Below are 25874 nucleotides of genomic sequence, written 5' to 3'. Positions count from 1 at the left end.
CCAGGCTGGCCTCGAACTCACAGAGATCCGCCTGCCTCTGCCTCCCAAGCCCTGGGATTAAAGGCATGAGCCATCAATGCCCGGCCACATCTGCAGTCTTAGCACAGGGAGATGAGAGGCTGACACAGAAGAAGCTCATGGGCCAGGTGCTGAAGAGACTGAACCCTAAAACCAGGTGGAGTGCTGGACAGATGGCTCAGCAGTTGAGAATGCTTGATGCTCTTGCAGAAGACCCAAGTTCAGTTCCCCAAATGCACAATGAGTAAATCATAACTGATGTTAAGTCCAGTTTTATGGGATCTGATGTGCATTTCTGGTTCCAGTGCACATATATGGCATACACTTTTAGAGACCCCGACACACAAAGCTTAAACTAAAAAAAGTAAAGAAGTTGTACCTACCCATCACACACACACCAAAATACAATTAGTTATCTATATTTTCATATCCTTTATAAGTCTTTAAAACAACTTTATGTGTATGGGTGTTTTGCCTGAATGTACGTCTATGTAGTATGTACATGCGGTGTCCAAGGAGGACAAAAGAGGGGGTTATATTCCCTGGATCTGGAACTACAGATGGTTTGAAGTTGACACAGGGGTGGAGGGAAGAGCAGTAAATGCTTTTGACAACTGGCTGAGCCATCTCTCCAGTTCCCAGGATGAAATTTTAATAGAAAAGAGACCAGAGTTATTTAGTAACACATATAACACAAGATTTTATTAAAAGCAGTTCTCCAACATATGCCTAGTGAATATGATTTGTTGTAACAATGACAATTCTCCCTAATTTTTAACTAGTATTTAAAAATTGGCTTACCACTCTCTGCATCTCCACCAGCAGATTGCTGCTGTTCCAATTTAGCTTCTAGCTCTTGTTGGGAACGCAGAAACCGACTTGGTTTAGGAATACCTGTTGGCAACTTGACCCATTCTTCTTCTAATTCTTTCAACTGCAAGTATTAACAAAATATTCTTAAAATTTATATCCCAGCATTATAGAACATAAAAGTTGTTTGTACTTATTGATATGCTGGGACTCACTTTCTGTTTATATGGTACTAATATGGAAATCAATTAAAGATAAATTTAAACTGTATTTTGTAACATAAGTCAAATCAACTTACTTTACTGCATCTAAGCACTAAGATAAAATTCTTTCTTTAAAAAAACAAAAAAAAAAACCACTTATTTTTGGGCTGGAGAAATGGCTCAGAGGTTAAGAGCACTGGTTGCTCTTCCAAAAGTCCTGAGTTCAATTCCCTGAAACCACATGGTGGCATATAACCATCGATCTGGTTTTCTCTTCTGTCGGGCAGGCACACATGCAGGCACAACATTGTACACGCAATAAAAACAAAAACAAAAAAACAAGCCGGGTGTGGTGGTGCACGCCTTTAATCCTAGCACTCGGGAGGCAGAGGCAGGCGGTTCGCTGTGAGTTTGAGGCCAGCCTGGTCTACAAAGCAAGTCTAAGACAGCAAAGGCTACATATACAAAACTTTGTCTCGAAAAACCAAAAAAAAAACCAAAAAAAAAAAAAAAAAAAAAAAAAAAAAAAAAAAAAAAAAAAAAAAAAAAAAGCCAGGCAGGCATGGTGGTGTACGCCTTTAATCCCAGTGCCTGGGAGGCGGAGGCAGGTGGATCTCTGTGAATTTGAGGCCAGTCTGGTCTACAGAGTGAGTCCAGGACAGGTAGGGCTCCACAGAGAAATCCTATCTCGGGGAAAAAAAAAAAAGAAATCAAACCAAACCACCAACAACAAAAAAACCACATTTATTTTCTTATGTTTTGTCCTCAGGTGTGCCTGGTGTATGCAGAGGCCATGTGAAGGCGAGCTCTGCGAGAACTGCAAATGCCCTTAACCTCTGAGACATCTCTCCAGTTCCCCAAACACATTATTTTAAGGCACTATTACTCCTTTACAAATCCAAATATGCTATTATTATCAAAAAAGGCGCAAGAAATAACTATATGATAGAATTGTTTCATCCAAGCAAGTAAATCCTGCTACTTAATAGAATTATAAAGGGATCTTTTAAACTGCTATAGATTTAATACTACCATGGATAGGATACAGGGAATGGAGATGGCCACAGACAACTGAAGCAAACAAAACCTAGTATTGTCTAACATGTGCAAGACTCAGGATTTGTTCCCTAGTAGAGAGAGAGAGAGAGAGAGAGAGAGAGAGAGAGAGAGAGAGAGAGAGAGAGAGAGAGAGGTAACAGCAGAAAGGTGATGCTCAGGAATTCAATCCATTTGCATCTTAAAAATAAATAATTATGTGTAACGGTAAAATATTAACAATTACAAGTGAGAAATAAATCTGTATTGACCTTATGCAGAAACAACCAAAGAAATCTGTGTTTTACCTGTACAGAATTTATATTTTGTAATGGGTGTCTCAGGGCATCTCGAATCCACCGATAAATCTCTATAGCAATTAGTTTGGCTTCATCCCGAACAGCCTTGTCTCGAGACTCAAATAGTTTTGGCAACACTTTAATAATTGGCTTAAGTAAGATGATTTTCGAACCAAATTCACTGTAAGTGAAAAATTGGGGGAACTGTCAAAATGCCATGTTTAGCTCCAAATCATGTACTGCACTAGGCATGGTGGCATACACATTTAGTCCCAGCACTTCGGCACAGGAAGGAGGATCTCTGTGAGTTAAAGCCAGCCTGCTTTTCAAGACATGGTGCGTTTAGGACCAAAACAAACAAACAAATCATATATTAATAGGTTAAATTTTTCTTAAGGTTAACCATCTATCTACCAACATTCACATATACATATATGTAATATCTAGCTGTCGTTCTTAGATTATTATTTAGTGTCTAGAGCCCCAAATAATATTAACATTTTAAATGAACTTTCTAATAATCAAAAAATTTTTACTCAGTCTGACAGATCCACTAATGGGAATGCATATTTCATTCCTGTGGTGGTTTGAATAAAAATGTCCCCAAAGCTGAGCAGTGGTGGCGCACACCTTTAATCCTAGCACTCGGGAGGCAGAGGCAGGTGGATCGCTGTGAGTTTGAGGGCAGCCTGGTCTACAAAGCAAGTCTAGGATAGTCAAGGCTACACAGAGAAACCCTGTCTTGAAGCCCAGATACTTTTCCATAAAATAAACATGATTAGGCAACATGGTCTCCAAGATCTGAGTCATAATCCAAATTACAAGAGCTACAAAGGAATGATCTACATTCTAAGATTTCGTTAGCGCTACTTTCTAAAGTAAAAAGTAAAGTAAATAAAGTAAATAAACAAAACAAAAAATCCGAAACAAACAAAAAAACTTGTTGTAAACTCAGTTTGATGTAAAAAAACAAAAAACATCCTTGTATATGTTATGTCTTCAATTTTAGAATGCTTACTGAACACTGAAGTTTTTTATATATGCTCTGATCTTCAGTGACAAGTGGCCCTGACTTGGTAAATCAGTAGTTCTAATTAAATAGAGTCTAGATCCTCCTCCCCTTCTAGTGGGAGGGTAAGCATTCTCCCACTTAGCTACATCCCAAGTCTAGGCCTTTTTTTTGTTTGCTTTGTTTTTGTTTTTCAAGACAGGGTTTCTCTGTAAAGACTTGGCTATCCTGGACTCACTTTGTAGACCAGGTTGGCCTCAAACTCACATCATCCACCTGCCTCTGCCTCCAAGAGTGCTGGGACTACAGGCATGTGCCACCATGTCTGGCTACAACAAGTTATTTTTGATGTTTACCAAAAAGGACCCCAACAATGGTTTGATCTAGCCCCCCCAAAACAACAACAACAACAACAACAAAAAACACTGTCTTTTTAGCTAATACTGTCTATTCTTGAAGCTGGCAAAAGAAAATGGTGTAAATATTAGGACTGTTTTCTACAAAAAGACAATTCTCAAATAGAACAGAAATGTCCCCTGTTCATGTTCAGTGGGAAGGAATTTTGAGAAAATAACTAAACAACAAGCTTGAAGAATGAAAGTACAAGTTCAACAGTCTCCATTTCTATTTAAACATAGAACCTAATTTACTCACCATACTTAAGAGAACTAAAACACAAAAAGTCTTACCTTAAGGCTTTCCTCAGTGTTTCTATACAGGCCACTATGATCTTGGGGTTTTTATTATCCAGGCCTTTTAGGAGTTCTTCTTGTACAGACTCTCCTTTTTCAATCTCTATGTACATGAGGCAAATCTCTATGCCCAGCTCCTTAGCTTTGGCTTTAGGTTGGTTGAAGACTTTACTTACAACCCCCGATACAACTTCTCCGGTGGTTCTATAAACACCACACACACAAAGGAACATTTAAGTAAAAAGAAATAATAAACTCTAAACAATCCACAAAAGACACATTTCACTATAATTTCAGGTTTTTAAATTTTTTTCCTTTGGTTCTTTTCAGACAGGGTTTCTCTGTGTAGCCTTCGCTTTCCTGGACTTGCTTTGTAGACTAGGCTTGCCTCAAAATCATGGAGATCCACGTGCCTCTGCCTCCCAGAATGCTGGGATTACTGGCATGCCCACTGCAGCCAGCTACTATAATTTCAGTTGTTAAGTGTAGAAAATTTAACTACAGAATCTTCTTTGCAGACTTTCTTTAGCGAGTGTATGTAATATGTGTGCTTGTCTTACATGTTGGTATGCAAATTACAAAGGATTATAGAATTTTTTTTGAAATATCTAAGTTATTTTAGCCTTCTTGTTTTGTTTTGAGACAAGGTTTCACTGTGTCTTGGACTAGCTTTGTAGACCAGGCTAGCCTCAAACTCACAGCGATCTTCTACCTGCCTCTGCCTCCCAAGTGCTGGGATTAAAGGCATGCACCACCAGGCCTGGTTATTTTAGATATATTTAAGATAAGAGAACTTGGGCTGGAGAGATGGCTCAGACCTCTTTCAGAGGTCCTGAGTTCAATTCCCAGCAACCACATGGTGGCTCACAACCATCTCTAATGAGATCTGATGCCCTCTTCTGGCCTGCAGGCGTACATGCATGGCAGAGCACTGTATACAAAATAAATAAACCTTAAAAAAAAAAAAAAAATCAAGACAAGAGAATTTATTCACATGATGGGGAGGCTAACATATCTTTAATAAAGAAAGACTCCTTAACTTTTTAGCTGAACCTTGTAGTAACTCTATTGCACTGAGTGCCTTGTAAATTAAAACCTGTAATTGTGGGAGCTAGAAGAACCAAATAGGTTGGGCTATAGGCAGTATTTGTCAAAAATGCTTCTAATATGGACAAAAAAAGTCAAAATTCTTTGTCAAAGTGTGTTAATAAAGTTTTTAATATATCAAAAAAATGAAATAAAAGCAATCATTTCACTGGGCATGGTGGTGCATGCCTTTAATCCCAGCACTCTGGAGACAGAGGCAGGCAGATCACTGTGAGGTCAAGGCCAGCTTGGTCTACAAAGTGAGTGTAGGACAGCCAAAGGCTACACAAAGGAACCTTGTCTTGAACCCCCTCTCCAAAAAAAGGCAATCATTTCATTAACATTGGTTATAGTTAACCAAACTGTCAAACTGATGATGTTCACTGCCATGGCCTTTGAAGTCTTTCTTGTAAAACTAACTGACTCAACTTTTTCTGTGTGGAATATATCAGTGACACAAAAACTAAACTTAGAAAAATCAAGTTAATAAAGTAAAGGAAAGTGAGACTTCTTTCATCCACAGCTGGAGTAAAATAGGCCAGGAAACACAAATTAGAATTCACTATCCCAGAGACAAAAGGCCTAGGAGGAAGATAAGATAAATGGTGATTCTAAGGTTTTGTGGGTTTTTTTTTTTTTTTTTTTTTTGAGTTTTCAAGACAGGGTCTCTCTGTGTAATAGCCCTGGCTTTCCTGGACTCACTTTGTAGACCAGCCTGGCCTCGAATGCACAGCAATCCACCTGCCTCTGCCTCCCTTTAATCCCAGCATTCAGAAGGCAAAGGCCAGCTTGGTCTACAAAGTGCGTTCAGGACAGCAAGGGCTATGTTACACAAAGAAGCCCTGTATGGAACCCCCTGCCCAAAAGAGAAAATGAAAAACTATTAGTATATTCTAAAACTATAAAAGAAGCTCTACAAACACACATAAATTTATCTGTGTATCACTATAGATGTTTACAGAATTCTAGGAAAGAAATTACTCACTTTCCTGCAACATGGGCATTTTCAACATAGACAAGTGCAGCTTCTAGTCCTTTCAACTGAACCACAGCATTGGAATCAGTGACAAATTTTTTAATTAATCCTAAGTATTTGGACCATTCTGGGCTCTTTTCATCCTTTATTTTCTGGAAGATCTTCAGGGCCTCTTCATACCCACTTAATCTTGCTTTCCACAGCTGAAAAAAATTAGCATTTTGAAACAAGGTTAACAAAATTATTCAGTAATAATCTGGAGAAGTTAAAGAATATTCCATGTCAGAAAATTTGAATAAAATACCTCTGTAACAGAAAAAAAGAAAGGAGCTTAAGAAATTCAGACAATTAAAAACAAAAAAACAAAACAAAAGAGTAGTTGATGAACAATTTGTTTTGTCTTGTTGAAACAGGTTCTCTCTCTGTCCTGGAACTCATTATGTAGACCAGGTTGTCCTTGGAACTCACATGCCTCTACTTCCCTAGTGCTGGGATCAGAGGCGTGTGCCACCATGCCCAGGTTGAGTATATTTAAGAATGTTTTGCCAAGCCAGGCATAGTGTGGCACACGCTTTTAATCCCAGCACTCGGGAGGCAGAGGATCACTATGAGTTCGAGGACAGCCTGGTCCACAAAATGAGTCCAGGACAACCAAGGCTACACAGAGAGACCCTGTCTCGAAAAACCAAAAAGGCTATCTAGAAATCCACTGCAGGACCAGAGAGATACTCAGTGGGTAAGGACACTTGCTGTCTAAACCTGATGACTTTAGTTTGAGTCCTGAATTCAACTCACAGTAAACTGAGCTAACCTTCTTAAAGTTGTCCTCTGACTTCCATAGATGACGTGCAGACACATTTTTTTTAATTTAAAAATAAACTACAACTCTCAAGTCATTACAAATATTTCTCAATTTATATTCAAGTATTACTAATATAAAGATGTGATAACTAAAAGATCAGAAATCACCTTAATGGAACTTTCCACTCTCCAATATATGAAGTCTTACTTGTACAATCACTAGTCAGATTTATACTATAAATTTCAATCAATAACTTGATATTTAGTTGCTGGATTTCAGACACCCATCTTGAGGATTTATAGTATTATTAATGTACTTAGTAGATATTTAAGAGCCAATATCACCTCAACCCTTGTGGGGTTTACATTCCAGCAGTAGAAAAAGGCAATCTGTTACAATGTGACTACGAAACGTCTCTCACAGAGCCCCAACTAGTGTAGCTATCTTGGAAGGTTATGGATACTTTAGCAAGTATGGCCTGGCTGGAGGAAATGTCACTGGAGGTTTGTTCTGGGAGTATTACACCCTGTACCAACCCCTTCTTATACTCTCATTTTCTGTTCTCTAACTGCGATGAGGTAAGAAGCTCTTCTACTGTATGTTTCTACTGCTATGATATATCCATGAGCTGATTCCTTTGACAATAAATTCTCCTTTAGCTCTCTCTCATGTGTTGGAGTCCCTTACAAAGTAACACACAACCATTCAAATAAGCTTAGAATTAACACTATTCAGTTCCACAAAGGAGAAGAGACAATAAATTAGCAAAGGGAAAACAATTTCATGGAAACAATATCCTTGCCCCTATAATTTGAGGGTTGGTAATCTCACACAGCCACAAACTTGCTAGGTAGCTGAATTTGGCCTCAAACTCCTTAATCCTCTTGCCTCAACCTTACCAAATTCTGGAATTATGAGATTATGCTACAAAAGGAAAGTGGATTCTATTCTAAGACTTTATGGCAAGCGGTAACATGGTATATCCATTTCTTTCTCATTCATTCTATTTAACTTTTAGACAAGGTCTCTCTACACAGCCAAGGCTAGCCTTAAACTCACCTTTCTTTTCTTTTGCCACCACCTTTCTTTCTTTCTTTCTCTCATTCTTTATTTTTCTTGAGGCAGGGTCTTACCATTTAACTCTGGCTGGCATAAATTTTATTATATAGACCAGGCTAGCCTGGGACTCACAGAGACTTATCTGCCTCTGCTGAAATTAAAGGCATGAGCCATCACACCTAGCATTTGCCACTACTTTTCAAATGCTGGGATTATATAAGCATGCTAAGCATAATTCCTACTCTTATAAAGAAAAAAGAAAGAGTTGGGAATGTAGCTAAGTTTGTAGAGTGCTTGCCTAGCACACACAAAACCTTGGATTCAATACCCAGAACTTTGGGAGGCAGAGGCAGGTTGATTGCCTTGAGTTCGAGGCCAGTCTGTTCTACAAAGCAAGCTCCCGACAGCCAAGGCAGAGAAACCCTATCTCAAAAAGCCAAACACCAAACCAAACCAAAACAAAACAAAACAAAAAAACCCCAAACCAAAAACAACAAAAAAGTTAATTAAATAACAATAATATGTTCTTAACAAGACCTCAGTGTTTTTTAAAATTTCCCATGTTTTTACATTCTAAGTAAGGTAATCAACAAGTTAATGATAATAACATTTAAGTTCTAGGAGTCTTACCTTGTGTTCACATTTCTGATCAACTGGTAGTTTCAACCACTCACTGTCATCTCCCATTGTGCTTCTAGTTTTTTCTTGGAGTTAAAAGTAGTTCCTAGTCAAATAAAAGCAGACAGTAGATACTCATTAACCAAGTAAGCAAGTAGTTTCTTATGGAAAAAAAAAAAGACTTTTCTTGGGTTATTTCATCACACATGTATAAATAAGAATTAAAAAGTACATTCTTGGATCAAATGCCTACTACTTAATTCCATTAATAGAACATTTTTCTTCCTTTTTTTCTTTAGATTTTTCAAGACAGGATCTTACTAGGTTATGGCTATCCTCAAATTCACAAAGATTCACCTGCCTCTGCCTCCTGTGTGCTAGAAATAAAGGTGTGTGCCACAATTGGCTAACTAAGAACATTTTCTTCATCAGAAAATATGAGACGTGGAGGCAAAAGGATCAATAGTTCAAGATCAGTCTCACCTACATTTAGTAATTTTGAGGGTAGCCTAGGTTACATAGACACTGTCTCAAAAAATCTAAAAATTTTTCTTTTTTTCCTGTGTAACAGCTTTGGTTGTCCTGGACTCACTTTGTAGACCAGGCTGGCCTCGAACTCCCAGAGATCTACCTGCCTCTGCTTCCCAGGTGCTGGGATTAAAGGTGTATACCACCACACCCAGCTTTTTTTTTTTTTTTTTTTTTTTAATAGGATGGAGAGATGCCTCAGGGGTTAAGAGCACTGGCTGCTCTTCGAGAGGACTAGGGTTGAATTTCCAACATGGCAGCTCACAACTGTCTAATACTCCAGTTCCAGGGGATCTAACTCTCTCACAAATGCAGGCAAAATACCAATGGGCATAAAATAAAAATAAATAATTTAAAATTATTTATGTATTTTTTAATGCTCTGTCTGCATGTATGCCTGCATCCCAGAAGAGAGCATCAAATGCCATTATAGGTGGTTGGGAGCCACCATATGGTTGCTGGGAATTGAACTCAGGATCTCTGAAAGAGCAGCTAGTGTTTTTAACCACTTAAGTCACCTCTCCAGGCCCCACGGAAGCCTACATTAGCAAACAGAGGAATGTGTTTGTCTACAGAGGTCCCCTTCTCTATCCCAACCCAGGACAATGGATTTTCTCATAGATGAGAACCACACAGAAATTGTTACAGATGTCATCTATTCTTCCCTGTTCCCCCCTCCCCCTGACAGGGTTACTTTGTGTAGTCCTGGCTGTCCTGGACTCGCTTTGTAGAGATGGCTGGCCTCCAACTTACAGCAATCCCCTTCTCGTCTATTCTTTAACTACCACACCCAGATTCTATTCTATCTACTGGTTTTAATTATTCTGAGACAAGGTCTCATGGCTCAGCCTCCTGAGCGGTAGGGTTGTTTATATAAACTAGTAAAAAGTTAAAACCCATAAATGATTTGTTCCTTTGTAAATATTCTGTGTATTTTTTGCTGTTGTTTTTGAGACAGTTTGGCTATGTAGCCTTGGCTGGCACAGAGTTTGTTACGTAGACAGTCTGGCTTAGAACTCACAGAGATTCACTTCTTTTCCACCTCACAACTGCTGGGATTAAAAGTGTGAACCATTATCTCTAGCTTAAACCACTGTTAAAATATATTTTTTTATTATGTGTGTGGGTGTGGGGTCCCCTGTGGAGATCAGGTCAGATTCCCCAGAGCTAGAGTTACAGGCAATTGTGAACTGCCTGACATGGTGCTGGGAGTTGAAATCAGTCCTCTGGAAGAGCAGTATTACTGAAACATCTCTCCTGCCTCATATTTAAACAAAATTTTTTGTGCAGTTTAGAGTCAGTGCATTTGGGGGGGCGGGGAGTTCGAGACAGGATTTCTCTGTGTAGCCTTGGCTGTCCTGGACTTGCATTTTAGACCAGGCTGGCCTTGAACTCATAGAGATCTACCTGCCTCTGCTTCTGCCTCCTGAGTGCTGGGATTAAAGGTGTGCACCACCACCGCCCAGCTAGTCAGCGCATCTTTAACAACTTTATGTTTTTCATTAGGAAAGACTTAATCTTATGTTTGTTTGTTTTTTAAGATTTACTTATTTGTTATGTATGCAGTTTTGCCTGCATGTATGCCTGCACACCCGAAGAGGGCACCAGATTTCAGTATAGATGGTTGTGGGCCACACCATGTGGTTGCTGGGAATTGAACTCAGGACCTTTGGAAGAGCAGACAGTATTCTTAACCTCTTAGCCATCTCCCCAGCCCTGGGGTTTTGTTTGTTTGTTTTGGAAAAACAATCTTACTGATTATGGAAATATTGTTACTGAAGAAACTTTACCATTAACCACAGGAAATAGATAAAGAAAAAGTATTAAAATGAAAATTTACTTCCAGTTAGTAATTAAAATGAGCATAGTATATAAATCACACAAAAAAGACACAGATGCTCCTCTTTTAATCTTCTGTGCTTTGTTTCTGGCCTAGGTTGGCCTTGAACTCACTATGTAGCTAAGGTTAATCTTAAAATCCTTATCCTGCGTCCACTTCTCAAGTACTGACATTATAGGTATGTGCCAGGTAAGGCCTTTTTTGCAATTGCAAATATTTTCATGTTTTTAAGACTATGACACAACACCCACATAGCACTCTATCCTGTGAAAGTACCATAATTAGCAATCTTACTGTGCTTAAAGTATATTAATTCTCCTGAGTTTATATCAACTATGTGAGGGTGAAAAAACAAACTTTTCTTTCCCCTTTACATACTAGGTTAACAAAGCTTAGATAACCTGTCAAAAACAACAAAACTGGTATACAGTGAGACCACATTCAAAGTCTTTTTCTTTACACTTTATTGCTTCCCATCAAACAGAAGGAAACATTCCAGGGGGGAAAATGCTTAAAAACAAAGATTAAATCACAATATTCTACTAATATAGGTAGAATTATTCTTAAGACTTTTCTCCCAAATCTTCATTTGGGAGAATCAAATCTTCCAAAGCTTGAGAAATAACAGCAGTGTTTTAGAGCAAAAGTCAAACCTTAATAGAGAATTTATAGACATTCAAATTCAGCAATAGTGAACTAGCATACTAGTTTGGGAAACCATGTGGCTTTTACCTTTGTTGAAGATACAGATACTCTACCGCCCATCAATTCTGCCTCTCTCTCCCTCTCCCCCATCTCTAAGATTGATAGACAGACTGAAAGACAGATTTCCTAAAATTATGCTAACTGAGTAAGATCTACACAATAATGTTCACAGGAAAGTTGCCATGGTCAAAGTCATTTATCAATGGAACAAAAAATAAATAAACAGTGGTATAACTTTTTAAAAATACATCGATGCAGCCAGGCATGGTAGCGCATTCCTTTAATCCCAGCACTCGAGAGGCAGAGGCAGAGGCAAGTGAATCTCCATGAGTTTGAGGCCAGCCTGGTTTACAAAGTGAGCTCTTGGACAACCAAGTCTATATACAGAGAAACCCTGTCTCAAAAATATAAACAAACAAGGGGGCTAGAGAGATGGCTCAGTGGCTAAGACCACTGTCTGCTCTTCCAAAGGATCCAGGTTCAATTCCTAGCATTCACATAGCACCTTACAACTGTAACTCCAATTCCAACAGATCTGACACTCTTATACCAATGCACATAAATAAATAAATACACACACACACACACACACACACACACACACACACACACACACACACACACACAAACTGAATAGCAACTGAAAATGAATGCAACTATGTAGTACTTTTCAAATTCTATAGGAAAGAACCTACATATTCACGTTCCCTAGGTGAGTGCAAGATGGTCTTGGTCTAACTTTGGTGAATCATTAAAATCCTAAGCACAGAATAATTATTTGTCTCTATAATTCAACTAAGTACATTAAAAAAAAAAAAAAACACAGAAAGTAAGTGCTCAAGTAAGTACTTACACTTGCATGTTCGCAAAATTACTATTCACATGGGGGGTGGAGGAACCCATGTCTATCAATGGATGATAAAAATGCCAATATAGTCGGGCAGTGGTGGCTCACATCTTTAATCCCAGCACTCGGGAGGCAGAGGCAGGCAGATCGCTGTGAGTTCGAGGCCAGCCTGGTCTACAAAGTGAGTCCAGGACAGCCAAGGCTACACAGAGAAACCCTGTCTCGAAAAACAAAACAAAAGCCAATATATACATTACTGCCATAAAAGAGAAAATAATACTGATAGATGATAGATATAACATGAATCTCTGAAACATTATGTAAATGAAAGAATTCAAACCAAGACTGATGTTATGGATCATGTTTATTCATTCTAACTCTCCAGGAGGCTAACGTAGAAAGCTGCGGCAGGATTGCCAAGAATATAAAGCCAGACTGGGCTATATGGTGAATTTGAGGGCAACCTGGGTTAGATTTGTGAGACTTTGTCTCACAAGGTAAAAAATGCCCCCTTATTATAAGTTTCTTCTTACACATGCTATCTAGATTAGGCAAATCCAAAAGCATCCAGGTATTAACTGCCAGGGATTAGAAGGATGGGAAAATGGAGAGTAAATGCTTACTGAGTGAAGTAATGGGCACTTTGGAGTAATGGAAATGCTTTGAAATTAGACAGAAGTAGCAGTTGTACCCTGAACTGTATTAAATGTCACTGAATTGTTCATTTAAAAATGGTTAATTGTGGGCTAGTGAGATGGCTCAGTAGGTAAAAGCATACATCTGATTATCTAAGTTTGGTACCTACAACCCATGGTGCAAGAATACAACTGACTTCTGGAAGTTATCCTTAAGTGTTCAAAAGCATGTGCATGCATATACATATACAGTAATCAAAATTAAAATTTTTATGTAATTTTATTATGTGAATTTCTCCTCAAATTGTGTTTTTTTTTTTTTTTTTTTTTAAGTTCCCCAGTTAATTTAAATGGAAAGCCTGGATTTAGCCAGGTTTGGTGGCACACACCTTCGATCGCAGCAATTAGTAGACAGAGGTAGGTGGATCACTGTGAATTCAAGGTCAGCCTATCTACATAGTGAGATCCAGGACAGCCAGTGCTACATAGTGAGACCTTGTCTTGAAAACGGAGAGAGAACCTCTTAATTGGTAAAAGTCTGAGTTGCAAACAAAACAACAGGAAACTAATTCCCAAATAACCCACAGAGACCTTTTAAAATCATAAAAGCTTTAATGTACCATAACTGGGCAGATATACATTTTCTGATGTACAAATACACATAGGTAAATTGATATCTAGAAACAACAACAACAACACCCTGCTATGTTATAGGAAGGACAGCACACTTCTGTAATGCCAGTGCTTGGGAATCTGAGACAAGACATGCCAGTTTGAGGCCAACTTGGGCTACATAACAAGCAGTAAGTTACAGGCTAAGGCTAGCCTCAGCTCTATGTCAAGACCCTCAAAAAAGCAAAAGCAAGCAAACAAACAAAAACTCTGATATGTTAACCTACCATCCAATCAACAAATCAGAATAATACTGGCATTACTGCATCTCTATATTTTTTTCCACCTTTCTTTTTGTCTGCAAAAGAATTTCCTTAAATAATGTTCAAATCTGTCTTTTTATTTGTTTGAGATGGGATCTTTCTACATAACTGTGGCTGTCCTGGAATTCACTATATAGAGTGCTTAAAGGCATGAACTGCCACACCCAGCTTAAGTCTATGTCTTAATCAAAACTTTCTTCTTTTGAGGGACAGTCTAATAAACCATGTAGCTTTGACTGGCCTGAAACTTCCAGGTAGAACAGGCTGGCCTCAAACTCATAAAGATCCTCCTGCCTCTGTTTCCCAAGTGTAGGTATTAAAAGGCATGCACCACTACACTCTGGCCCAATCACTTTTTATGTAACAAAATCTGACTACGGTCATCTGAATAAAGTATAGTTTTCTATGAGTTGCTATTTCACTCACCATTTTGTTTGTGAATGTATAAATGCTAGTCAAACTGTGATTCAAAGGCTGGGGTATAGCTCACTACTCCAGCGCTTATCTAGCCTGTGTGAACCCTGTGTTCTTTTCTCAGCTCTGAAACCAAGTATAGTTCAGAGTCATGTGATTGTCTACAAACTGTACTTTCAGAGATAAACAGATGTGGAAATAAACATTTAGAAACTTGTCTAGCATAAATTCTAACTTATTTTACTGTAGTAGGTTTATTTAATCAGGTTTAAGTGTAAATTCAACAAGGAAAGTAAAAATACAGAGTAAGGCTGTGAAGTAAATCAGACCTTGAATCGCCTTCTAAGCAAAAGTTAAAAAATCAAGACATCAGTTCAACTGTAAAAGGAGACTTTGAAGGATTGTTAGTAAAATTACATTTGCTATCAAAATTGTATGCTTCTTTTTCTCATCCAGTGGCTTGTTTTTTCAATTTTATTGATTAACTGACTGCAATGCTAGGGATTAAACTCAGGACTTCATGCATTTTAGGTCAGTGCTTCACTGAGCTCTAGCCCCAGTCAAACCTGTACTTTTCAAAGAGAGGCTGGAATGTGACTTGGTTGGTACCAAGTTTGCACTGTACACACAAAATCTTAGGGTCAGTCTCCACTCTGCACAATCTCAGGTGGTACACCTTCAATTCAGAACGTAGAGACAGAAAGATCAGAGTATTAAGGTCATCCTCAACTCAAGTTTAGGACAGCCTAGGATACATGAACCCATCTCAAAAACAAACAAAAAATAATCAAAGACCATATAATATAAATGTAAATGAATGCACAGAATGACTTGAAAAACAGTAAAAAAGAGAAGATAAGCAGCCAGAAAGCCATGAAGAGTTTAAACGAAAGATGATGGTAGCCTGGACCTAAGAAAAGTCATGTGCCCAAATATTCTTTTAGTGAGTTCATGGGAGAGGGGTTTTAGACAAGCTGAGTTAAGATGTGCAATAATTACAAGCACAACAAGATGTCAGACAAGTACTCATGTACGCAGCAGCTGGAGACTCAAGCCTGGAGCATCAATAGACATATGTAACTAAAACCAAGAGAGTAGATGACATCAGTGAGGTAGAGTACACAGTGAGAAGTCCAAGGATAGAGTTTAGATTAAATTAGCACTTAATAAATAGAACAGGAAGAGCTTGGGTGGTACTCAGGAGGTTGAAGCAGGAAAATTGTAAATTGAGGTTACAAGACCCTATTTTAACAAACAAAAAGAACAACCCTCCAGTTCCAACAAACAACAAAAATAAAAAAAGCCCTACAGTTCACCATACACAGTGCCTGCCTAGCACACACCCAACCAATAAATACTAGGAAAAAAAAAAGAAAGAAAGAAAGAAAGAAAAAACCTGCACTCATCCTAAAAGTAGTAAGTCATCAAATTTCAGGTTTCGTTCTTGAGAAAATTTTTATGACTTTCTATTTTATCTTGAAATCTAAATTTTTTAAACATGTTATTGATACCCTGTATTACAGACTTGGAGAAAGGCCAGGGATATGTTCCTTAGGTAATATGCTGAGTTGACAACATATGTAAGAAAGCAGGACTAATACGCTACCATTATTGTGTGTATTATATGAGTTAATTTACATAAAACTCTTTGAGACTAGATACAGAATCTAGCAAGGATTCAAGTGCTCAAAAATATAACTAGTTATCATGTTAGTCCCAATTTGAAAGCATTTATTTCACTCTTAATTTTGACTTTAATTTACAATTTTATAGAATTCAAACACTCAAAATGACTTTAGTTTTTTTTTTAATTTGCTTGTGATATTTTTAAATGATATATCCAATAAATCAAACTGAACATCTAAAAAATAAAATATACTACACAAGATACACAGACCCCTTAATAGTTTTATGGCCACTTTACTTTCGTTAACTTTTATTGGTGCATTGGCCAAGTAAAGAAGTGAAACCAGTCCTTCTCCCTCTTTTAGGTAGTCTCCCTAGACAGCTCAGGCAAACCTCCAAATTTATAATTTTCCTGACTTAGCTTCCCAATTTACTGGGATTAAAGGTGTGTGCCACCACACCTAATTCTGTTATGTATTTGTCATTAAAGTGACTATTGGAAAGGCATACTTTGTCTTAACTAACAATTATCATAAAGAAAGACCATACTCCCTGATCCAGAATTTATTCTGGAAGTAATGAAGAAACACAATCTGTATAATATGGAACACATGTAGAACAAAACCTCACAGTTTCACAAACAGTCACAAGTTAAAGACCTGAACAATTTCTCCTTACAGAAATAAAATACTTTCCAATATATAGCACAAATTAAAATAAACAGTAATAACCAGAAAGAAAAAAAAAACCTAAATGTGTATCAACTGATAAATGGATTAACTAAAATGTGGTGAACTAATACAGTGAATTATTAGGAATATAAAGAAATAAAATATAGATAAAACTTATAGCATGGACAACCTACAACATTATGCTAAGTCAAAGGATTCTATATGGCATGAATCCATTTTTATAAAATGTCTATACAGTGTTGTTTTTGTTTCATATTAAGATTAGTAAATGTGTAGGACTTGAATGTTCAAAAGCATTGGGGGAAAGGGTTTAAGAGTTTCTTCTGAAGATAACAGAAATTCCCAAAATTGTTTTGTTTTTTTTTTTTGTTTGTTTGTTTGTTTGTTTTTTGGTGGTACTGGGGAATTGAACCCCAGGCCTTGAGCATAGCAGGCATGCACTCTACTACTGAGTTATATCGCTTGGCCTCTTTTGGAAGTAATGGGAATGTCCTTAAATTGTGGTGACAGTTATATAAAAGCTAACCAAATTTACTAACAAAAGTCCTGAGGAGATAAACCATGATGTCCTCAGAGGGTTAGACTAGCACAAGTAAGATATATAAACAAATAGCTATAATATAAAATAGACCATATGTAGAAAGTACCGTAAGGGTAAATACAGCTTACAGGAGTTCAGAGTGAGAGAGACTGACAGTGACAACCTCATAGCAATGATGAGTGATAGATAAACTTTTTTAAAAGTGAGTATTAACAAGGAATGCTGGTAAACACCTGTGATTCCAACACTTGGGAAACTGAGGCAGAAAGAGGCTTGTGAGTTTGAGGCCAGCATGGACTACACAAAAGATTCTATCTCCAAAGAGGGAGGGACAGGTGGAAAAAGGAGTAACTTTATATTTAAGAAACATTAAAGGCAAAGTCTTGTTATGACAAGAAGGTGTCAAGCATGTTTACAGAGACGGCTGAATGTAAGATCAGAGAGATTAAAGTCAGAGCATGGAAATAATGATTCAGATAAATGATTAATAATAAAGATCAACTCTGAAAGACATCTGAGAGAGGAAATTCGAAAACAGAGAAAGTAGATTTTGTTTGGGGGGAGGTAGTTGTTTGTTTTCCATTTGAAACATGAAGCTCAGTCTGGTTTCAATTCCTGGTCCTCCTGCCTCTATACCTCCAAAGTGGTGGGATTATACACTGTACCAACATACATGAGAAAAGTAGAGCTTTGGAAGATTATTACAGTATTCCACCAGGACTCAGAACTGGAGGTCTTATCAATAGGGATAAAAAGAGTGGGCAGGGATACTAAAGGGAGTTATATTACAGAAAATCAGCAATGAGGTGAGTACTGGGGGGAAAGTCTAATGTGGAAAGGGAGACACCATTCTAAGAGGTAGGGTGAAAAGCAGTACCACTGAGAAAAACATAAGTTCTGAGTTCTCTTTGGGGAGTAGAAGAGAAAGCTAGAAGAATGAATCTGGTTTTAGTCTACAGAAATGATCTGTAAAGTGGGGACATGTGGGAGGCACTGTATTTAAGTGGCTAGAAATGTAACATCAGTGTGAACAGAGGGCTCTGGATTTTATAAAAAACAAAAAACCGAAAGTTTTTATATTAAGTAACAGTTTAATGTTTTGTTTCAAATGCTAACAAATAAAACCTCTGAAAGATACATGATACTTGCTGTGATTCATATAGTCTGGTCCCTTTTAAAATATTCAGAAATTTCAAGTTGTCCAGTGATCCTAGGAGATTTTACCCCAGCCTGTAACTGAGGCAAAGGCAAAGAGGTCATTGAAAAGAATTTTGTTCTACCAAAGAATTACTCATTTTAATACCAATGTATCTAATGGTCTCCAAAGACCTCAAATATGAATGACATGATCTATACTTTTGCTAATAAAAGTTTAGACACAATTGCTTATTTTTAGACCTGAGGTTAAGGCATGGTGGTGCATGCCTATAATCCCAGTACTCTGCACTTGGGGAGGCAGAAGTAGGCAGATCTCTATGAGTTGGAGGAGGCCAGTCTGGTCTACAAAGCAAGTCCAGGGCAGCCAAGGCTACACAGAGAAACACTGTACCAAAAAAAAAAAAAAAAAAAAAAAAAAAAAAAAAAAGAAAGAAAGAAGAAAAGTTTAAGATAATACACAAAGGCAGAACTTAGAATAAATTTCAAATTCTCTCATTTTGCAGCTTAATGTTTAAATAATACATTTGCTATTAACTACATGTCTGAGCATAAAATCCTACCATAAAATGCAGACCCTAGCAACCCAGTATTCTTATTCTTCAACCACCTAAAAAATGAGGCACAGGGGGCTGGAGAGATGGCTCAGTGGTTAAGAGCACTGCCTGCTCTTCCAAGGACCCAGGTTCAATTCCCAGCAACCACATGGCAGCTCATAACTGTAACTCCAAGATCTGACACTCTCACACCAATGCACATAAATTAAAAAAAAAAAAAAGAAAGAAAGAAAAAGAAAAAGAGCACAGAGAGATCATGTGATAAATGATGTTAGAGCTGGGCTTAGAACTTGTCTCCTACTTTACAGTATTTACAGTACACCCACTATTCTTCCCCAGCTACCCAAATGCTCATATGTGGTATCCTTTTATTTTAAATTTCTATGTTTTGACAGTCTACAATAAAAAGAGAGCTGGTAAATGGTTTGGTTTTACTTGGAGAGAATCATTGGCACTTCAACTCTTCTATGGCAAATTCCCAAGCTCTTGACCCAGAAAGATCTTCACTATCACAAGAGCTCTGAATTTGATTACCATTCCTGAACTCTCACTCTAGCTAAGGAAATACTACTGCAGAATCATAGTATGAATCTGAGAAGCTTGAGAGAAGATTTTGCTCACTCAAAGCACAACCCCTAACCTTTATGCCAGTAGTTCTAGCTACTTGAAAGGTTAAGACAAGAGGATGACTTGATTCCAAATGTTTGAGAGGCAGCCTGGGTATCATACCAATATCACCAATCTCAAAAACAAAACAAAACAAACAATACAAAACCAAAATCAAATCATATGGCTGGGTGTGGTGACGCTTGCCTTTAATCCCAGTACTCGGGAGACAGAGGGAGGTGGATCACTGTGAGTTTGAGGCCAGCCTGGTCTACAGAGTGAGGCCAGGACAGCCAAGGCTAACACAGACCCTGTCTCAAAAAAACAAACAAAAACAAAACACTAAAATCATAATAAACCAGACCAGAAAGATGATCCACAGGATGCAAGGAGCAAGCCAAGTCCTGCAAGTTGTTCTCTGGCATTCACATCCAGACTGTGACATGCTCATGTTTATAACCCCAAATAAATAAATGTTCTAAAAATTTTAACCTTTTAAATGATCACTGACATGCAATTACACTAATTTGAAAAAAAGACAATAACTATAAAAAATAATGAACATATATATTTAGAGATCTTTACTCAAAACACATCTACGAATGGGACATGACTGAAAAAAAGGATAAAATTATATAACTGTCATAGAATATTTAAGATTATTATTGTACAAGGCCAAAAAGAATCTCATCTCTACGTAAAGGAAGCAAAATGGTAACACTTTCCTTCTAACAAACACCTTCACTGCTCCAGATAGCTCTATTAACAAGAACAGGAGTTACTCATCTTGCTTGTGCAGTCTGCATTATTAGGTAGAAATTTGAACTGCTTTTCTAGCAAGTTATCTCACCAAACTTCAGCCATGGTTGCTTTTCTTATTCTGAGATCATGACCTCCCACATATTCCCTCAGAAACTGAGACAGTAAAGAGCTGTATCGTTTACATTGTGCTATTTTATCAGCAGGAAAGAAGGTTAGTTGAACTCTCCCTAATAGATGATCACTGTCAATGTCTCCAAAAGGGGTACTGGATACCAACACAGGCCTCTGGGGAGATAGAAAGCTAAACCCGCTGTGAATTAGGTCAACTTTGGGAGTTACTGTTTAACACTACCAAGGTGACTGAAAACCTAAAGCTAGTGGGAGGCTAGCCAGGTCTCTAAATCCCAAGCTAAGCACCCAAGGCCCAGAGCACTACTAGATTCAGCTGCAACCCCAGCCTGCCCCACCAGGTTAAACTCTGGTAAAAATCAATCCTCTCTTCACCCCAAGCAGGAACTAGTCTAGGGAAAGCCAGGTCATGGGCACCACTCAAACAACACATTCCAAACAAACACCCTAAGGCAGCTTTCACCACCCAGGGATAGAGCTGATGCCCGGCATTAGCACACTGCAGAGGGCATTGTTTTCACTCCTTCCCGGACTTATACTCTGAAAGGCCGGTTAAGCAGCCTGTACTGTCCACCAAGACTTCGGGACCAGCAGGGGATGCTTGTCCCCTTTCAGCCGTCTGACACTTACGCTACCCTAGCAGGGAGAGGTCGGCCCTAATGTCCGCGCAGGATCAGCAGGAATACCAGGTAGCTGGCGGGAGGCAGCGACATTCGCAAGTCAGCTGCTGGGAACCGCCTCCTCTGGGGGCGGGGACAGAAGCACCACTGTCAGAGTGCCCACCCCACCCTCAATGCCCATCGCCACGCACACTGAACGCTTAAAGGGACCGCGGCGACCTTCACGCAGAGGTCTGCAGGCCCAGGGTGCTGGCTCCAGCTCAGGGGTTTTCCAAAGCAGGAATTAAATGATGGAACAACTTGGAAGTGGATCTCTGGTTTGGTAGTAATACAGGTGATGTCACAGAAATAAAGGAGATGACTAAATTTCCAGTATCACAATCTTCAAAGGGTGTAAAAAACAAAAACAAAAAAACTACTACAGACAATAGTTAAATATCCAGATGCCATCATGGAAGCTGCTTTTTCCATTAACCTCTCTTAGAATTAGCAATTCTTCAAACTGCAACACAAAGACACAGAAATTCCAGCAGCTTTCATTGCTTTCCTTTGCCTTTTCACAGACTTCCTTCACAGTAAAGGGAAGGCTCCTAGTAGTATCAGATCCAGGGAAGGTACTTGGAGGCAATAAAATAAAATAACTTCCCTTTCTTGTGAATAAAAGATGGCCTTTCAAAAATTTGACAAGAATTCACAAGTCTATGTAAACAAAGGAATACAAATACAAATACAATTGGGATATACAAGTATCTAATTTAAAAGTTTTTTTATAAATTTATAGAGACACTGCATTAATATCTCAAGGAGTAAACTGGAACAATTGCTCACCAAGTAAGGGTATTTACTGAACAAGCATAGCAACCTGAGTTCAATCTCTGGAATCCAATGGAAGGAGAGAACTCTACAAAGTTTTCAGATCCCCATACAATACCATGGCATGTGCACCCCATCCTCAATGAACACAATTAAAATAAAAAATATCTCAGGGAGTAAATACATGGTCTTTGAGATCTTAAAAGGTTATCATTACACACCAATTTTCAGTGAATTTTGTCTCTCCAACATAGAAAATGAAAAAAGGACAGTCCTCCATTGAATTTTAATTTTGCAGCGTGGATAGAACAAAGGGACTTGTACATGTTAGGCAAGACTATTGTTATTGTTAGAGCTCTGTCCCTTGCCTTCTTTAAAATTTACTTTATATTTTGAAACAATGCTTCACTAAACTCAGGTTCCCTATGAATTCTTTGTGTAGTCTAGGAAGGTCTTGAACTTGTGAGCCTCCTGCTTCAGTCTCCTGACTAAGATGGGAATACAGACCTGCACGCCGGCCCAGTTCCACAATAGAATTTAAATGAAGAAATACACCTTACTAAAGCCATCATGAAATCAACATAAGAACTAATCTAAAGACTATTTATAAATTAACATCGCTAATGTGAACAGGGGCTCAAGTAGAAATTCAGATTCAGAGGACAAGCACAGAGACTGAGGTTAGCCTTAATCTGAAGGTTTTAGAGAATTGAAGAGAAACTAAACAGTCAAGATGTTTCCACAGTCCATTTATTGACATTCCTGAATTAAGAATCAAGACCCTCTTTCATTATATACCCATGAAGTTATTGTTTTAAGGGTTTGTAGATTAGACTTCCTCATCTGCTTTTTAAAAAGGCATCTATTTTTTTTATTTATGCATGTGTGTGTATGTCTGCATGAGTTTACTGGCATCACATTTGTGACTGGTGCTCAGAAAGGCCAGGAGAGACTACTCCCTAAGATAAGACCTTTATTTTAAAGTCAGGCTTACTGAAATATAATTCATATATAATAAAATTCATTTTGTACAGTATGGTTCTGAAAAACACATTGAGCTACATTATCTATTACGACAAACAAGAGCACCAACAGCCCCAAACCTCCCTTGTGACCTTTATAGATAATGTCTTCCTCACTCCTAGGCAACCACCAATCAGTTCCTACACTTTTGCTTTTCCAACAGTGCTATGTAATAACATCATGCAGTATGTTGTGTTTTGAGTCTAGTTTCTTTTATTTACTTTTTTTTTTTTTTTTTTTTTTTTTTTTTTGGTTTTTTAGAGACAGGGTTTCTCTGTGTAGCCTTGACTGTCCTGGACTCACTTTGGAGACCTGGCTGGCTTTGAACTCAGCAATCTGCCTCCCTCTGCCTCCCGAGTGCTGGGATTAAAGGCATGTGCCATCACCACCCGGCCTCTTTTGTTTACTATTAATACTAAGAATATAATAAAAAGATACAATATATAAGAATAAAAAGAAATAATAAAAAATTAAGAAGAATGTAATAAAAACAAAGAGTCCACTCTTTTACTTACTATAATATTAAGAGAAAGGGCTGAGGTTGTGGCTCATCGGCAGAGCTCTTGCTCATCATGTCTGACTCCCTGGGTTCTATATCCAGAAACATCTAAGCCAAAAATTAACAGATCACCAATGCAGATGCACATAACAGTGATCTCTTCCATTTTATTACTTGATTGCAAGATATAAATACTATGTTCTTGTTTACCAGATCAAGACACGGAGTTTACATGTTTTGAAAAGAAATTGCTAGCAGCCTTCTCATACAGAGTTTTCTACGCATGCTCAGTTCTGTTTCTCTTGGGTGAACACTCATAATGCTTTATGGTATGGTAAGTGTACATTTAATCTTATAAATACTCAACTGTTTTCCAAAGTAGCTGTATGATCCATTTTTTATGTCCCTTCTAACAATTTTTTTTAAAGATTTTATTTATTTATTATGTATACAGTGGTCTGCCTGCATGTACACCTGCAGGCCAGAAGAGGGCATCAGATCACATTACAAACGGCTGTGAGCCACCATGTGGTTGCTGGGAATTGAACTCAGGACCTTTGGAAGAGCAGGAGGCACTCTTAACCACTGAGCCATCTCTCCAGCCCCCCTTCTAACAATTTTGAAAGTTCAAGGGTAAGTGAATTACCAGTCCTAACTTCCTGTATCTGTTTTTATACCTAAGAAATGAAGCCAGTTCTCTATACAATTGTAAATGATTTGTAATACACTTTTTTTTTTCTTCCCTGAGACAGGGTTTCTCTGTACAGCCTTGGTTGTCCTGGAACTCACTATGTATATGTAGACCTGGCTAGCCTTGAACTCAAAGATCTGCCTGCAAGACCTCCCAAGTGCTGGGATTAAAGGTGTGCACCACCACAGCCCCACTGTAACACGCTCTTAAAAACAAACAATCATTGATCATTTATTATAAATCATAAATGTCTTTGTGTGTTCGTTTTTAAAGACAGGATTTCTCTCTGTAGCCCTGGTTTGGCTGTTCTCGAACTAAGAGATTCACCTCCCAAGTGCTGGTGACACCACTGCTGCCAAGCTACTCTTTCAAACTGCATTTGTCAAAAGTCAAATCAAGTTACCTTTTCTTACCAACAATTTATATGGATCAAGAAAAAGTGCTGCTAGCCAGAACAAACCAAAAATGTATCATTTAAATCCATTAGTCAGAATTTTCTTTTTCTTTTATTTTTTCAAGACAGGGTTTCTTTGTGTAAGAGCCTTAGATGTCCCGGACTCTCTTTGTGGACTAGGCTGGCCTCGAACTCACAAAGACCCGATTGCCTCTGCCTCCCAAGTGCTGGGATTAAAGCCATGTGCCACCATGCCCAGCTCAATTTTTCTTTTCCTTAAAAAGATTTTTTTCAATGGGGCTGGAGAGATGGCTCAGAGGTTAAGAGCACTGTCTGTTCTTCCAGAGGTCCTGAGTTCAATTCCTAGCAACCACATGATGACTCACAACCATCTATGAGATATGATACCCTCTTCTGGTGTACAGGTATACATGTATATTTATTGTGCACACAGTGTTCCGCCTACACGGCAAAAGAGAGCATCAGATCATATTATAGATGGTTGTGAGCCACCATGTGGTTGCTGGGAATTGAACTCAGGACCTCTGGAATAGCAGACAGTGCTCTTAACCACTGTGTCACCTCTTCAGCATGTGGAATACACCTTTAATCCTAGTACTAGGAAGGCAGACGCAGGCGGATCTGTCTGCGTTTGTGGCCAGCCTGATTTACAAATTGAGTCCAGGACAGCCAAGGCTACACAGAGAAATCCTGTCTCAAAAAACAAAAACAAAAACAAACAAACAAACAAAAGACTATATAAGAAGTCAGACCTTTCAGACAAGCCAAGCTGCAAAGACTTTTAGACTAGCCAAACTGCCTTGAAGAGGCTTAGACCAACTGAGTCATTTAAAAAGGATACTCTCCAATCAAGTACTTGAGGTTCCCAGCTTTTGAGAGCTGTTGCCTAGGTGGCGTGGGCTTTGATGATGCAGCTGTCTTTGAGTTGCTTCTGCTCCTACATACAACCTCTCACTCATATTCGTGTAAGTAACCCCAATAAAACTCATTGGTTTACCAATTTGAACTTTTGGTGTTACCAATATCTCGTCTGTGCTGAGTTCATTACCCGAGGCATGTGTATGAGTCTACCCAGGGAAAGTCTTGTCATACAACATGAACTCAGGTCCTCTCAAGGAAGACCTCAAGGCCAACTCTCCAAGCCTCCAATCTGGTTTTCAATACTCAGATGGGCTTTTCTATGGCTTAAATAAAATTCTAAGATAATGTCTTCATACAGCGAGTCATACTAAAC

General features: G+C 38.3%; 1 protein-coding gene across 3 annotated transcripts in view; it reads right to left on the bottom strand.

Moving 5' to 3' along the window:
• Nucleotides 1–25874, bottom strand: part of Ckap5 (cytoskeleton associated protein 5) — a 106847-nt gene that overhangs the window by 61491 nt on the left and 19482 nt on the right. Inside the window, exons 1-6 of one of the 3 annotated variants that reach the window (XM_051144113.1) lie at nucleotides 21210–21340; nucleotides 8620–8713; nucleotides 6138–6331; nucleotides 4064–4270; nucleotides 2375–2546; nucleotides 820–952 (exon numbers count right to left, since the gene is read on the bottom strand). In XM_051144113.1, coding sequence (XP_051000070.1) covers nucleotides 820–952; nucleotides 2375–2546; nucleotides 4064–4270; nucleotides 6138–6331; nucleotides 8620–8676 — 763 coding nt within the window. In that variant the 5' untranslated portion in view covers nucleotides 8677–8713; nucleotides 21210–21340. Of the gene's footprint in view, nucleotides 1–819; nucleotides 953–2374; nucleotides 2547–4063; nucleotides 4271–6137; nucleotides 6332–8619; nucleotides 8714–21209; nucleotides 21341–25874 lie in introns of those variants that run through there. The other 2 variants (XM_051144112.1, XM_051144114.1) reach the window with 2 other exon arrangements.

Source organism: Acomys russatus, chromosome 4, assembly GCF_903995435.1.
Source record: "Acomys russatus chromosome 4, mAcoRus1.1, whole genome shotgun sequence".
In the NCBI taxonomy this organism is placed as follows: domain Eukaryota; kingdom Metazoa; phylum Chordata; class Mammalia; order Rodentia; family Muridae; genus Acomys; species Acomys russatus.
The sequence above is the reverse complement of the archived record's forward strand: the minus strand, read 5'-3'. Positions and strand labels throughout refer to the sequence as shown.